This window comes from Nematolebias whitei, chromosome 14 (assembly GCF_014905685.2).
Source record: "Nematolebias whitei isolate Nwh7 chromosome 14, NemWhi1, whole genome shotgun sequence".
Lineage (NCBI taxonomy): Eukaryota > Metazoa > Chordata > Actinopteri > Cyprinodontiformes > Rivulidae > Nematolebias > Nematolebias whitei.
In genome coordinates this window covers 10,924,439-10,941,245 of record NC_056511.1, presented here as the reverse complement: position 1 = coordinate 10,941,245, position 16,807 = coordinate 10,924,439, and the positions used below count along the sequence as shown (strand labels likewise).

Genomic DNA, 16,807 nt, shown 5'->3' with positions numbered 1-16,807 from the left:
TATATATAACATTATATATATATATATATAACATATAATATATATATATATATATGTGTGTGTGTGTGTGTGTATACTGTATTTGTATATGTGTGTGTGAGAAAAAATATTCTAAGTACTTCTGCTTACTGTGTGCTATTTAGACATTACATGAAAATATTCAGCTCATTAATGAGATGAGTGCTATAAATTTAGTATTTTTGTGTAACTTTTAGACATTTTAGATTAATTTAGTTTACTAATAGTTTCCCTATAGACATGCTTTGTGATGTCTGTGGTTCATTTAAAAAACATTGTTCTTTAAAATCTGCTTCAGCAGACAAGTTTTATTTTTGTACTTTTATGCTACTTTTGGCTTTTAGCTCGCCTCTTGCTACTGTTGGCTTCTGTTTGGCCCTTTAATATTTTTAAAATAAAGTGAGCCTTTTGCTATGTTTAGCTTTAGACTAGCATTTTGCTACTGTTAGCTTCTAGATGGCTCTTTACTACTTTTAGCTGGCCTCTTGCGACTGTTAGCTTTCAGCTAGCCTTTATATACTTTACACTTTTTGTTAGCCTTATTGTTATGTTTAGCTTCAGGTCAGCATTTTGCTACTATTTGCTTCTGACTAGCCTTTTGATACTTTTAACGTTCATGTAACTTTTATGTTTAGCTTTTATCTGCATGCCTTTTTTGCATTTTTTAATTCTAACCACTTTTTTCTATTTTTCTAGGTTTTTTTTCTTTGTTAGTCTTTTGTATTTAGTATTTAGCTACTTTAAGCATCTGACTAGCATTTTGCTTCTATTAGCACTTACCATTTGTTCTTTTTCGTTTTTAGCTGTTTTTATTAAGTCAGCCTCAAGTTTTTCAGCATTACTGTCACTCAGTTCTGTGTTCTCACTGCATTTCTCAGGTTTATTCTCAGTCTTCTGCAGTTCTCTGCAAATTTTCCACCCATCTCTAAATTCTGACGACATGTCAATGGATTTAAATAACCCAGACTACCGGTAGACTAGATTACAAAAGGCAATTAATTTAGATTAATCTGGATTTAAAAACGTACCAGTCAGTTTGACGACTCGGAGGCAAAGTGTTTTTCTTGGGGACTAGTTTAATCTTCAACAAAGTCCTGATTAAAACCTTAAACATGCTAAGTTTTTTCATATTTTTTTTTGGAAGGCCTTTTTATTTGAAGGATTTGATTAGAGCAAAATGTTCCCTCGTAATTTTTCCCCACAGAATAACAATCTCAATTTGTCAGATTTTAAAGCCCATTTTGAAGCTCAGTTCTTTTTTTCAGGTCCTCCTGAAATAATTTTTTTAAATCTTTTTTTAAAATTTTTATTTAGACACGTTCATTTCATTTACATAGCACCAAGTAACAACAGAAGTGATCTCAGGGCACTGTACACAAAATTTCACATACATTATAAAAACCAATTAGTAAAAGTTATCTATCTAAGAAAGCCAGCAGATTGCATTGAATCTTCACTTTGTCACAGTCTCCTATCCTGAGCAAGCACAAAGGCAACAGTGGAAAGGAAAAACTCTTCTTTTTTTTTATTAATAGGAAGAAACCTCCAGTAGAACCAGGCTCAGGACGAGTGGCCATCTGCTTCGACTGCCTGGGGTTTGAGAGGAACAGGACGAATGAACAGACAAACAGAATGACAGGTCTAGGTGTACTTTCTACTGGAGGAAAGACAAAAACGTGTTAAGGATAGAAATAATTACAAATACAAACAGGTAGAGTACGTAAAGACAGCAGCAGAGTGAGGAAATATGGTCAGTTTGTCTTCCAGCAGTCTAAGTCTATAGGAGCATGACTAAGGGATAGCTCAACCCAAGCCGACACTAACTATAAGATTTATCAGAAAAGAAAGTCTTAAGCCTAGTCTTAAAAGTAGACAAGGTGTCACCCTAACAGACAGAAACTGGACGTTGGTACTACAAGTTAGGAAGGAGACTTATACCTGAAAGATCTGCCTCCCATTCTGTTTTTGGAAACTCTAGGAACCGCGAGTAAACCTCCAGCCTGAGAGTGAAGTGCTCTGTTAGGAAAGCATAGAACAATAAGATCTGTAATATAAGATGGAGCTAGGTGGTTGAGAGCTTTGTAGGTTAGAAGTAAGAGTTTGAATTCTATTCTGAATTTGACAGGGAGCCGATGGAGAGAAGCTAAAACTGGAGAGATGATCTCTCCTACCAACTCTCATTAAGACGCTGGCAGCAACATTTTGTATTGACTGAAGACGTTTTACAGAAGTTTTTGGACACCCAGATAATAAGCAATTGCAATATCCAGTCTAGACGTGACAAATGCGTGAACCGTTTTTCTGCATAATTTTTGGTCAAGATGTTTCTAATTTTACCGATATTACGCAGTTGGAGGAAAGCAGTTCTGGTAACTTTTTTTGTTTTTAATGTGGGGGTTAAACGACATGTCCTGATCAAAATTAACACCAAGGTTTTTAACTTTAGAACTGGAGGCTAAACTAATGCCATCCAGAGGAAGTGAAAGACTGCTACATTTGTTCCTAAGATGCTCAGATCCAAAAACTACAACATCTGGCATATTTCATTTTTGGTGATGGTCAGCTGTTTTAGTGCCAAATGCACCTATTTTAGAGTTATGGTAGGGGAAAATAATTATTTTTACATGATAGTTTTCTCAAAGTAAAAAAAAAAAAAATTGAATATATAAATGTCATGTGGCGAGCAACAAGCACTTTCTAAAAGCCCCTGATGCTACGTATTATCAGCTGATGTGTCCTGGGCCATATCATGCCAGTGAGCTCATCAAAGTATCAAATTATGAATAAATAATATACAATCAGACGCAGGAATCAGTTTTAACCCCAGCAGTGCCTTAGCCAGTCAGACATTTTGAACAAAAAGACTCAGGTTGTCAAACAGGACTTTTTCCACCCATGTCCTCTTATTGATTTTAGATTTATGTCCTTTTCTCTAAAGCATTGCTGTTATATCTCGTTTTCTTTCTTCATTTAATAACTGTCCTTGATGTACTCCATGTTGATTTGTCATCTTTTAAATATATTTTGTAATCAATATCTTTCATCATTAAGATGTATGTCTTATTGACCCGCAGAGTAACCAAGAACACTTCATTTATTCAGAAACCTCATTTATAGTATTAGTTGTATTATTCCATTTTTAAATTAAATTTCAGCTTCTCTTAATTTGTTTTAATTGTCATGTTTATTTTATTTTATAACTACCTAATTTTTTTAGCCTTAATATTTTTGCTTTTTTTGTCTTTTATGTTTTCTATTATTTTGTTCTCTTTTTTTTGTAGATCATGTTTTATTTTTAATTATTATTTATATCTGCAATAAAGCTACACAGTTTTTTTTTTTTTAATCTTAATTTCTGTCATAATTTTAGTTTGTACATTCAAGTTAATATAATGACTGAAATTTAAAGCACATACTTTACTAACAGAAAGAAAATCAGGACCTGGCTAAACAACTAAGTGACATTAGCAAATGCAAAAATCACTAACTGAGCAAATTTATAAATATTGAACTAAAATTTGGTGTGGTAGTAGCTGAGCTTTGTCCTCAACACAGATTTTGAGCATTAACAGGTCACATGAGAGCTTTATTTAAAACTTTTGCATGCAAGGCTTGAGCCGATATACATTCTTTCAAGGAATTCTAGTTAATAATGGTACTTTTATTAGTTAATGCCTCAGTTTATTATTATTTTTTAATCCAACAGGCTAATGAACAAGTGACAGTTCTTACTTAACACCTTAAGAAAGTGTCCTCATTTTCAGCACAGGTGTTATTCCCCGCAGTTGGTGAGGCTGAATATTATGTCAGTCACAGAACTGTAAATTTTGCTTGGGTCGTTTTAAAAACCGGACATTCACACCTTCTCCATGCCACATCTTTTAGGGCTTCTTTGGCCAAAGTTAAGAAAGAACTCGACTACTTTGCACAAATAAAACAAAAATAAACAAAACGTTAGGCTGCCAAAATGTGGTTTAAATAGGCAGTCTGTGAGTTTATTAGGCGGGAGGAAACCATGAGCTGGATCCAAGCGTGTAAGACTTGAAGACCGACAGACTGACGTAGTCGGAGGAAGTCAGCGATGCACTTAACCACTCTCATCAAAAGCAGAAAGACGAGGATGGACTTGACAGATGGGAAGAAGATTGAGAGGAAAAACGAGAGGTTGAGGAAGTCAATAATGTACTTAACCTTCCTCTGCAGACTCTCCGTGTCCCTCCTGTGTGTGTTTTATTTTAGTTTTTTACAATTTCTTTGTATAAAGTGTGGAGGGAGGTTTGGAAAGGTGAGGAAGAGGTGGAGGGATAAGTATGGCACAGCCTGGACTGAAAATAATCAAAGGCAGTAAGAAAGAGCTGTGTATATATATTTTTTTCCGTCAGCACAAGTGTCAGAGTAGTTGAGTGTATGCAGGGCAGGCGGAGGTTCAGGAAGAGCCCAGTATAAGAGGGAATAACCTTGTTTTACTGCCACAAAACTCTCTGCTCTCCACAGGGAAGATTGGAGCTCCTCTTTTTAGGTTTCCTGCCCGGTTCTGGCAGTTTGCTTAAAAGTAATTTCACTACCAATTCTTTTTGATCATTTACACTCCTGCTTTTTTTCCTCATGTACATAATTATTTATATTTTTGCCCATGAGGCTCACCCTTTTAGGCTCTTTTTACTCCCCCCATCAGTTTATATTTTTCAATTTTTGTTTTACAGTAGTCCCTTGTTTATCGCAAGAAATCACATTGTATGATTTTTAAAAATAACTTATTTGTGTGTTACTGCTGCAAATAAGTATTTGAACACCTGTGACTATCAATGTTAATATTTGGTACAGTAGCCTTTGTTTGCATTTACAGAGGTCAAACATTTCCTGTAGTTTATCACCAGGTCTGCACACACTGTAGCAGAGATTTTGGCCCATTCCTCCACACAGATCTTCTCTAGATCAGCCAGGTTTCAGGGCTGTCTCTGAGAAACACAGAGTTTGAGCTCCCTCCAAAGAATTTCTATAGGGTTTAGGTCTGGAGACTGGCTAGCCTCTCCAGAACCTTGATATACTTCTTAAGGAGCCACTCCTTGGTTCTCCTGGCTGTGTGCTTCAGATCATTGTCATGTTGGAAGACCCAGCCACGACCCATCTTCAATGCTCTAACTGAGGGAAGGAGGTTGTTCCCCAAAATCTCACAATACATGGCCCCGGTCATCTTCTCCTTAATACAGTGCAGTCGTCTTGTCCCATGTGCAGAAAAAAAAACCCAAAGCATGATGCTTCCACCCCCATGCTTCACAGTAGGGATGGTGTTTTTGGGATGGTACTCATCATTCTTCGTCCTCCAAACACGACGAGTGGAATTAAAACCAAAAAGTTTTATTTTGGTCTCATCTGACCACAGAACTTTCTCCCATGACTCCTCTGGATCATCCAAATGGTCATGGGCAAACTTAGGACGGGTCTGGATGTGTGCTGATTTAAGCAGGGGAACCTTCCGTGCCATGCATGATTTTAAACTATGACGTCTTAGTGTATCCACAGTAACCTTGGAAACGGTGGTGCCAGCTCTCTTCAGGTCATTGACCAGCTCCTCCCGTATAGTTCTGGGCTGGTTCCTCATCTTTCTTAGGCCACGAGGTGAGATCTTGCATGGAGCCCCAGTCCGAGGGAGACTGACAGTCATGTTTAGCTTCTTCTATTTTCTAATAATTGCTCCAACAGTTGATCTTTTTTCACCAAGCTGCTTGGTAATTTCCCCGTAGCCCTTTCCAGCCTTGTGGAGGTCTACAATTTTGTCTTTGGTGTCTGTCTGGAATCAGTTTTTACTTTACGGATTTTATCCATAAACTATGCAGGCAGTTCTTCATTTAAAGAAATAAAGCTACAAGTTAAAGTTTTACTCCTTGTACTCGCTCCAGTGTTCCATATTTGCAAAAGAAATGACAGGAAAACTGTTTGAACCACCGTAATCCTTTTTTGTTGTTTGTATAACCAATAAAATTCAGTTTTGGTCAAAGCTTGAAAAAGAGTCGCCGAAGAGGGACCGAAGAGCTGCATGTGGCTCCTGAACCGCACGTTGCAGACCCCTGCTCTAAACAATGTTTCTAAACTCTAAATGCTCTAAAAGAGCACAGCATGTCATGATTTCAGCTCCCTGCCTCCTCTGCTCTCAGCCACCTGCAAGAGCTCTTGGCCACGCCCACTTCTACGCTCTGCACGGAAAACAGCTGATCAGCCGCAGCAGGAAGTTTATCCTGCAGTATGGATAGCACAAAGGTGCAGCAGGTGCTAAATAATTTAAAATAATTGATTTTAAATAAAAATTCCATGCTGAGCATGTGGCTCATCCATCAATCAGCCAATTGTGAGTCATGTCCAATTTTATTTTGAAAAACCGTGATAGTGAGTTTGCGATAAACGAACCGCTAAGTAGCGAGGGACTACTGTATTGGCTTCTTCTTTTATGACAGTCGTCACTTGGTGAATCTAAACTTGGCTTCATGTTTAATTAAAACATATTAACTATAATTTGATTATTTTTTTTTAATTTTTTTTTATGCTTTGGGAGTTTATTTTGCATTTTTTTTTATTACTTTCCTTCCCTCCAGTGCCACCTGCTTCCTCTGCAGCCCTCAGTCTTCATTCAGATGTACAGTTATTTGAATTAAGTGGCAAATGAATCTCAAATAGGTTTGACATCAGGTGCTTTGAGCCAGAGCTGCTGGAGAAGTTCCTGACGAACTGTAGATCGATCAGATTTTGACAGGAAGGAGGACCACTCTTCTTTCTACTGATACTTCATGATATGATGTTTTAAAGATGGCAGTAAAGACTCTCTCAGGTGTTTAATTGTGTGGAGATCTAATGGCTGTGGAGATGACTGCATATGAATGACAGTATCTTATTCCTGCTAATTCATGGATGTAGAATGATTTATTGTGCACCGGCTTTTCAACAGAAGGCAAAAATCTTGTTGCCAGTGTGTTCAAGTATGTGTGTGTGTCTTTTGGCAAAATATTTTAAGCCATAGTACAGATTGGAATGAAACTCTCCAAGTAATTATTTAAAATACATTTGAAGCCGAATAACTTTTGGAAAAATAGCCAAGGTTATGAACAGTGAAGAGTCGAGCTTGACCAAGATGGCTACAACCTCATCATTTCTGGACACAAGATGATTTGAATTTAAAACTCAAGTGGACAATACCTTTCGAGGAATACTATGATTTTCATTGATTTCTATCTCCACGTGTAATTTAGTTTGGATTTAGTAGTTTAAAGTGTCTAGTTTAATTTAAAACGGTTTCGCAAGTTGAATTACATGAAAGTGTTAGAAGCTGTTCAGGTCTTGTCAAGTGGGGTTCTGTGTAAAGTTTATGAACACTTAATATCTTACCTGTTGTAGATGACTCTTTGAAGGGCCACATTTTTAGCCGTCTGTTTTAAACAATGTCATTGTAAGAAAAATTTTAAATTTGAATGATGAACGGACTTGGCTTATACACGAACATCTGCATTATTGTCATGTTCTCAGTAAACTCTACGCCTTAATGTTCAGCGGTGATCAGCTCCGTGTATCCTGGCAGGAGGCCCGCTGGAGGCCCTGACAGATTGCTATCATCAGCGTGTTATTTCATTAACACTCTCATGCTGAACATCTTCTCACTCGTCATTTTCTCTTTCTCTTCTTACTCCTCCCGCTCTCCCTCCCTGCCTCCCTCCATGACAGATGCAGAGCGAAAAGAAGAGGAGGAAATACTCCACGAGCAGCAACGACTCTGACACCACTGACAGTAAGTTAGAGCCTCGGAGAAGAGGAATGTGTGTGTGTGTTAGAGTAAAAGATGAGCTGCTGTGTTCCTGTTGTGCAGTGAGTGACATGATTTCTACCAGTTTCTGTAAGAGTTTTATTTTCATGAAGACCTTCCTGTTTCTCTGCCGTTCTTCTTCTGTGGATTATTCTCCAGATTTAGTTACAGCATCAATACAAATATAAAACACCCACTGAACATGACAAATAAAACACAGTTATATTACTCTGGGTTTCATGAGACACGCCTCCGTTCAGGAAATCCATTCCCTAGTTTGAAGCCAACGTGCAGAGCAGCTGGCAGGGAATCACGAGATGTTTCAACAGACACAGACATGCACGATGGATCGGAAATCTCTGCAGGTTGGATCGGAAAAATCCGATACGTAAATTATGCTGGTATCGGAGGCCGGATCGGATCGGCCCCATCCCTAACAGGTACACAGGTGGAGCAGCACTTTCTCTGTGTTTCTACTCTCAGTTATTGGAGACACAACTCTGTTTTGTTTGCTGAAGCTTCTTCTGCCCTCAATCTTTAGGCACAGATCATGCCAGTGTAGTGAGTCACGTGGGTACGTGTCACTTGTTGTATGACAAATATATGAAATATATATGCATACAATATTCACGAGTTCTTCATTTTTCTGACTGTGTAATGCCGTGCATTGAATTTAAAGGAATGCGAACGAGAGACGTTATTATCTTTGACCCATCAAATGAATGGAGTCATTTATTTTCAGAATCAAAGTTTAACATCAAACATTTACATTAATTTGGCAAAATATGAAAATAATAACAGACAGTTTCACAAATAATGAACTTCAAATCACTCGGCGGTGATTTGAGGACTTTGCTTCAGATATTTCTAAAAATATCTGTACTGATTTATGAGAGAGAGGTGAGTTTAAGAGGAAATTGAGATTTATCTTACAGAGGAATATGTGAGGGAATTTAATCTGTTTGACCAGAAATTGCACGCTCCCATCAGGTATCTCAGCTTGTCCCAGGTACACTTTAGTCGAAGAAGAAACCGTTACCTTGTTGACGATCGATCACCTCAGTAAGAATCCTTTTCAACTGATATCAGCGTCTCCGTTGAGAACAGCTAAAATCCTTGGAGAGCCGTGCGTGGTTAGCTCAAAACAGAATTATAATCCCAAAACGTCTCTGGATTCTCGGCAACTCTGACTCTTCATTGTCAGAGGAGTACTCAGACTCTTTCAGATCTTCTCAGACTCCAACTCCAAAACTCTCCATAACTCTAGTTCTCTTCTGAACTCCTTGAGAACTTTTTCATTCTACGAATCTTTTCCATTCTAACATGAACTGGGAAGTTGCCACATTTTATTTGGGTCGACTTCCGGTTCAATTTAGAGCTTTCTGATTCGTGGATGTACCAGAAAGAGGTGTGGTTTTTTGACGTAAGTTATTATCAAAAGTCAAGGATTGTTTTCAACATACAGAAAAGATTATTCCAGTCGACCAGACTTCGTGGAGTCTCACACTTGGTAATCTTTTCAAATAGTAAAACATGACATTTCTTCTTCAGTAAACATTTAGTTGACCGAAGCTTCAACTTTCACACACTTACGCCTTGGCTCATTTCAGACAGAAAATCAAGAAATGCATATTCAGGTGATTTCTTCTTTGAATGAGGAATAAAAATCATTACTTACTGTTTATGTAAAATAAAAATGAGTAGTTCTTTTCAACCTGTAAGCATTGAGTGAAACTAACACAATTTGATTATCAAACATTTGTAAAACAGTAATGATTATAGAGGATTGTCTTTTCTGCTTGATTAATTCAAGAAAGAAAGCCATCAGATGGCTCAGACTTATTCAGATCAATGAAAATAACAGTCTCTGTCCATCTGGTAGATTTGAGGTCATCAGGGTCAGATGAGGGTCAGATCATCAGGCCATCTAGTTCACTACACCAGCAAAGTCCAAAACATTTGTGGTTTAAATTGATTTAGCACTTTAGAAGCCATTTAAGATGTCTAGTGACTTTAATGCCAGTCTTCTGTTACTTTTCTTATTTGGGCTTTGTTAATTTTTTTACATTTTACTGCTTTCATTTCGCAGCAATTATCCTCTGATGTTCTCTTTGTGGAAATGTCAGGAGAGAACAGACAGAAAATTGGTACTTTTCCTGATGCATTGTTAAACTGCACCTAATTTTAGATTTTAAAACCTGCTGCTTTAATGAAGATTAGATTTTTTTTAATGCAGTTTAAAGAAAATTTGTGCTTTTAACATTGGAATCCAGACAGATTTAGATCTATACCAGTATCATCTGTTGCCTTCTGGCACATCTTGGAAGAAATGCTTTTTCATACAGGACCACTTTTCTCTGGAATATGCGTCAAAAATACTTTATTATTACACATTAATGGAAAATCAATAAAATGTTACGAATAGCGATATTCTCTTTTTGTGCACATTCATCTCAAATAACCAACAATGATAAATTATGTTACCTTTTAGACTTTTAAGGGATGTTAGAAAAATGATGCTGTAAGAAAAGGAAATGCCAGTTTTTTTGTGAAAAAGTGAGATTTTAATTTAATGACGGAACCAGTGTGGGTAATGTAGTTGTATCAGGTCTGAAATCCAGCTGTCTTTTTAATCTGCAATCTTCTACTGACTGCTGCTGCGTGGACTCCAGCTGCATCTGTTCCACTGAAAGTTATCAGGTTTCTAATTGAAGGATGCCCATGATAATTTAGGCTGCTGGAGCCCCGAGCACAGCTTTTAATTAGCACACGGCCATGATAGTAACCTTCAACTGCGCTGCGGCCCGTTTGGTTATCTGGTCACAGCGACGGAGCTGTGCTGCTGCCATATGCGAGGCGTGTAGATGTGACCTGCACAGATGCAGAGCAGAGAGCATAAAGTTGTGCAGCAGATTAGTGCATAGCTTCATGAAATTTTTTTTTTTAACCACACAGACAGGCAAATGACATGGCTCGCCAACACTAGTGGAAGATCACATGTTGTTGCATGCACTAGGCTTTGATAAGGAAATAAACAGTGACTGCAATGGGCCCAGCATACTCCATCCGAAGCCGAACAGTCGATCCACAGTCACGTGGCTGCGGGACGTTCGTGTTCGCTCACACCTTTCATAGTAAACAAGTCCACACAGCGCAGAGCTCTTGGGGAAACCCCTCTGCACACCCTGAGAAGGTACTATTTAAGAGACTGAGCTGAAAACAGCACCTCAGACTGAGGAAGTCTCTTGGATGAGAGACGAAACGTTTCTAGATTTTTTTGCTTTGTTTTGTTTTTTGTTTTTTTGAGTGTCCAGAGGACCAGATTGAACTTTTTTGGATTTTTCTACCTGGATTATTGAGCATGCATCAGGATACCCTCTGCACAGGTTTCTTCCCACTAGAATCTCCACTCCTGCATCCACTGTTTGGCCACAAATCTATCACGAAGAGAGCGTCACACTTTTCAACAGACGGACTCCTCCATAAACTATGTCTGTTTGACCTCCATCCATTTGACCAATTTAGTGTGCTTGAAGAGTTGTACAGACGAATGTCCAAACTTCTGATCAATCACACAATACTTGGTGCAGACTCCTGTGAGGAAAAAGTGTGGCCCAGGCCTCGTGTCGAGAAGGTGCAGACGAAGCTACTTTGAGAACAAAATAATCCAATTTTCGTCACGCAGCTACATCAATGAGAGCTGATTTTGCCGTTTCGGATGGAGAACGCAGGGAGGGCCCTTTAGTCAGAGAGATTTAGGCTGTTGTACAACTTTCACATACATTTGAGTTTGTGTACTGTTTTGCAGTTGGTGGTGGAGCCTGCCCTAACATCCAAAATCTTGCAGAGAACAGCGATTAAAAAAATAATAAAATAAAATGCAAAATCCTAGCATTCATTTGAAGCAATGCGTAGTCTCCGCTGACTTTCATGCCAGAATTTTAATCTAAAATCATATGTTGAAAATTGACAGACATTACCACTAGATACAGTTTTGAATATACTGTTTTGCGCTACCTTATGCAGTTTTTTCTGACTTTGATATCGGAGAATCTACTACCACATCAGGTTTTAGATGAATATCTGTACAAATGACCAAGTTACAGTCATTTTGGACATTTATTAGTGTTGATTAGTTAGACCTTCCATCTCGCGTTTAACTCACTCCAAAACAAAATCTGTTGTAGCTGCACATCCAGTGATTACTTTTAAGAGTTTCATTAAAATCCATTCAGTGGTTCACATGATATTTTGCTAACAGTCAAAGATGGCTTCATTTAATGTTGGTTTTAAGCAAAGATCATGTGTAATGAGTTGCACTTTGGTTTGTATGTAGTGAATGACTCCCTGCTACTACCACAGCAAATCTTAACACAATATTTGTAAAACTGACTCAATGGTAGTTGTTTTTGTGTTTTCTGAGCTGAGTTGATGGTGGCCAGCTTCAACAGGGCTGGCTCCAACAGTGAATCAGTTCTAGGGATTTGTTCAGTGGTTATTTCCTGAGAGTTTAATTAAAAACCAACTCATGAGGTATTTTACTAACAGTCAGAGTTGACTCCAAGTAGTCAATGATAAAATGTTGAACAAAGATATTCCACGATTTTGCAGCTCTGATTGTGAGAGTGTTGCATCTCAGCTACTTCCACACTAAATTTTTGTTCAATATGTGTAAAATAAATCGACGGCTATAGCCATTTTTTGTTTTCTAAGTTTAATTTTCTGTGGCAGCCATCTAATTCAAGTTGAATCCAAAAGTTAATCAGTTGTATTTATACATTCAATGATTATTTTCTGAGAATTTCAATAAAATGTCTATACTGGTTCATGAGGAATTTTGCTAACAGACACACAAAACTTCGTACGACTTTCGGAGGTGAAGGATAATAATGTGTGCCGAATAGGCTCTGTGCACATGCGTCCTGAATCACTTCCCCTTTGACCGGATGTCGGCATTCCAGTTTCCGGTCTAATCCCCGGTCTCGGTGAAAATGGCGTTTTCTAGATGTTTACAAGAGCTGCCCAAGATAAATATCAGCGATGTTCATCGTATTGTTGATGGCTGGTCCCCTGCTCCGACAAGCAAACGTAACAAGGGATTTAAATTGTATATCTCAAGTTACCTGCACAACTACGAGGGTAAGTAACGTTAGTTTGATCGTTGTGATGTTGCTAACTGTTTGCAGCTAACGTTAGGCTATTAGCAACACGACCATTTTTGTGTATACTCACGTTATAGAAACAGGTTTTCCACACTTAAACAAAAGGCTCATATTTTGTGATCATTCTACTAACATTCTGCTCTTCTCAGTTTCTAGCAAAAATCAGGACACAGGTGAAGTCGTTGTCAGGGCTCTGTGTCACAGGTCCATGAAGAAAAATGAAAAACCTCACAGTTTAAGTGTAGGGTGAAGATAGGATTGTTCAGATGACAGTTTTAAGATTGTTGGTTCAGTAACCCGACGTTCCTAATGTTAATGGGGATTTAGCTAAGGTGGTAATTAATTCTTAAATAAAAATAAAATGGAATTGGCTATTTGATGAATATTAACACGTGAGTTTGGCCTTGCTTGTCCCCATTTGGTTATTTGCTGCATGCATTGTTCTTCTTTTATGGTTGTTATGTGTTACTTTTAACACAGTGTTAATTTGGTAATTCATGCATATTAGTTTTACTTAAATCTAAAGAATACACTCACAGTCTCTGTAACATTATCCAGGTATTTTTACCTAGCGGGTCTCCTCTGGGTTAAAAGTGTTTTGAAATCAAGTTATCTTTATCTCATCCATTCATTTAAGATGTAATCTTGTGATAATTGTATTACACTACTCTTGACCTTCATAGAACATACTCCAAACTAAATATATAATCACATAACATGATACTATGGTTCTATGACATTAGTTATAAAAAAATATTTGGGAAGCAAGATTGCATCATGAAAGAATGGCTGATGAGTGACCAAGCTAAGATAATAAGTTCTTACTATGACATTCTTATGCAGGTGGTCCTGAAAGACTCGTGTCCTGTGGAGCTGATTCACCACAGCTGTACGTGTGTTGCTGGTGCAGCATTATGCAACCACTGTGTGGCTTTGCTGTTCCAGTCAGCACATTATTCTGAGCTGAAACTGTCAGTGGTCCCCCCTGTACTAAGCTGTACAGAAGGAGAACAGCAGTGGCACAAGCCCAGAACTTTAGTAAGTTTTCTCTTCAATAATAGACTCAATTTATTACATTTTCTTGCCGTATAACTTGTAACTGTGTCATGGATAACTGAATAGGGTATAAAACCTGGCCCCGTGGACAAGATGACTGTGCTGTCTGCTAAACCGAAGAGTGGAGCAACAACAGAGGGTGTAAGGTAAAAAAAAATCAATAAAAATTCTGATGTATTACAACAGTGTTTCTCAACCCTGGTCCTCAAGGCACACTGCTCTGCATGCTTTATAGATTTCCCTGCATTAACACAGCTGATACAGTTGTTAATCAGTTACCAACTGAAATGAGCTGTGTTTAAGCAGGGACAAATCTCAAACATGCAGGACAGTGTGCCTTGAGGACCAGGCTTGAAAAACACTATTATTTTATGTTTCATATCTGAACGAAATGCATGTGGGTATTCTATTTTTGACTCATGTTCTTTTCTTATTTTTATACACAGGAGCACACTCTACAAAGGCCTTAGTGGGGATTTGCCGGACCTTTCTGTCCTTAGAGTAAGTAGTTGTATTTAAATTACTGATAAATAAAAATGAAATTAACAGTAGGCTACAATGTACTAACAAAGAGTTGTAGACTTACCGGTGTATTGAATAATTTTATTTTCAAGTGCTGTCTCTTTGTAAAGTGTAGAATTTTTGAGGGCTTAAAATTAGTTGATATACATGTATTTTACATTTTATTGAAATAATTGTTTTCACTTTCCCAGGTTTCCGAGGTGTATGAAGATTTTGCAGCAGCTGATGCACCAATGATCTGCAGCATGGGAATCAGCCATGAATTTCCCCTTGTTGACTCTGCCCTTGGCAAAGTTCAGGCTGGAAGTCCTCTGTCCTACCAACAGCCAGCAACAGCAAAGAGAGACATGTCCTTCCATGCTGCACCACCCCGCCCATCTCTGCCTCTTAAGAACTACCACCTACAGCCATCAAAAAGCATGTTTGTTTGTTCTGAACCACAACAGCTACACCTTAAAAGTATGGAGGTCACCTGGGACATGGTGAATAAATTTGAATGTGCTACCAGAGCACAGAGTACATGTCCTGAATGGCATCAGCTAAGGAGGCATAGGTTGACTGCCTCCCGCTTCAGGGAGATCTGCCAGGTTCAAGATAAATCTGAGGAAGATCTGGCAAATCGTCTGCTGCAAGGGACCTATCAGACTGCAGCTATGAAGAGAGGGCTTGAATTAGAGGCAGATGCTATCTGGGAATATTGTCAAATTAAAAGAGTCAACCACTATCCCTGTGGATTTGTGATTCACCCTGATGCTCCTTGGCTAGGGGCATCTCCAGACGGATTGATCTTTGATCCTTCTGAGCCATGTCAGTTCGGGCTGATTGAGATTAAGTGTCCAAATGTGAAAAGTTATGTTGACTGTCCATATCTCCAAATGAAGTCAGGCAAATTGGAACTAAAAAAAACTCATGTTTACTATTGGCAGGTTCAGGGGCAGATGCTAATAACTGGGATGAACTGGTGTGATTTTGTTGTCTCAGCTGAGGAAGATATTCTTATTCAAAGAATTTATGCAGACACTAATGTGATGGATTCAATCAAACACAAAGTAGACAGATATTTTTTCTATGTTTACCTGCAGAAATGTCTAAATTAGGAGTTTGATCAAATCAAATGTACAAATTTGTTTCAAAATATTTCCATCATGAATATCTATTTACAAATGTAAGACAATGTCAATGTAAGTAAATGACAGCATTTTCTGTTTCTTCAAGACTGTGCCATCAGCTTTTCTGTCAAACTTCATATCTCCATTTCCTGACCAAAGGTCCATTTTGGTAATTTGACAGGAGACAGGCAACTGTAAAAATTTGGTTTATGCTTCCTGCAATGGAGAGAGGGATAGTGGAATCAAAGAGTTTATTTTCTTTAACTCTTCTTATTAACCTCTCAACATGCACCCTCAAACGGGCAATGGACTGGGTCTTCAAAACGTCGACCTCTGACATTTGGGCCCTCTTGGAGAGGAAGGCAGGACGATGAACAGTCCCAGGTACGAGATCATCCACCAAGAATCCCTTGTCCACCATGATGGCCATGTCCAGTGTCAAGAGTGATGTAATCCCTGATTGACGGAACACTTCCTTGTCACTCATGGAACCCTCAAACAGTGCTGACACAAATGTCAGGGCTCCGTGAGGAGACATGCCCACCATGGCCTTAAAGGTACAGTGGGATTTGTAGGTGGAGAAGACTTCACTCTGGAGGAGCAGGGATGAAGGTGTTTGACACCGTAGTTCTGTACAGTCCAGGATAACTTGTGTGTCACTGTAGCGGCCATCAAAATCCTGTGGAAGACTGGAACTCACAGCTGCAGGAGACATCCACACACAAATTGAGCCCAATAAGCAGTACAGGAAGTTGGCCCATGTCACAATAATGCGGCTGACTGTTGCTCTGTGGATGTTAAATCGATGGCCCAGTTCCCTCTGGGTACATCCAGTAGACAGGTAGGAGAGGAAAAGAAAAAGCTCATCTATTGGCAGCAGTTTCTGGACAGAAAATTATTTAAATGTTAGTTCAAAACCAGCATTCTCATTGTGTGTGTGTGTGTGTGTGTGTGTGTGTGTGTAACTTACAGTTGGTCTGGTAAAAGGGGTTTCAGTTGTTGTACTCATGACGTCGGTTTTCTTTGCTCTGGTGACCCTGACCATTTTGGCTGTTGCTGCCTCGATCAAGTTCCAAAACGCCTTCAGATGCTCATATGAGGGGAACCTAAAACACATAAAAAAAAAAAATATATATATATATATATATATA

The 16,807-nt window shown here is 38.5% G+C and overlaps 3 protein-coding genes across 3 annotated transcripts in view; 2 read left to right on the top strand and 1 right to left on the bottom strand.

Moving 5' to 3' along the window:
- Positions 1 to 16,807, top strand: part of jade2 (jade family PHD finger 2) — a 263,541-nt gene that overhangs the window by 43,862 nt on the left and 202,872 nt on the right. Inside the window, exon 2 of the mRNA XM_037688258.1 lies at positions 7,729 to 7,792. Within this exon, the coding sequence (XP_037544186.1) occupies positions 7,729 to 7,792 (64 nt within the window). The remainder of the gene's footprint in view (positions 1 to 7,728; positions 7,793 to 16,807) is intronic.
- LOC119420444 lies at positions 12,727 to 15,604 on the top strand (the record flags this gene model as incomplete). Its single annotated transcript, XM_037687839.1, is given in 5 exon segments — positions 12,727 to 12,946; positions 13,813 to 14,007; positions 14,092 to 14,171; positions 14,472 to 14,526; positions 14,739 to 15,604. Coding segments are annotated over 5 exon segments (1,295 nt in total), but the record flags the coding sequence as incomplete, so codon positions are not given.
- Positions 15,596 to 16,764, bottom strand: LOC119420457. The gene is made up of 2 exons (XM_037687853.1): positions 16,627 to 16,764; positions 15,596 to 16,539 (listed from the first exon to the last, which is right to left on the bottom strand). The coding sequence occupies exons 1-2, from the start codon at positions 16,699 to 16,701 to the stop codon at positions 15,784 to 15,786; spliced, it is 831 nt and encodes a 276-aa protein (XP_037543781.1). The 5' UTR covers positions 16,702 to 16,764; the 3' UTR covers positions 15,596 to 15,783.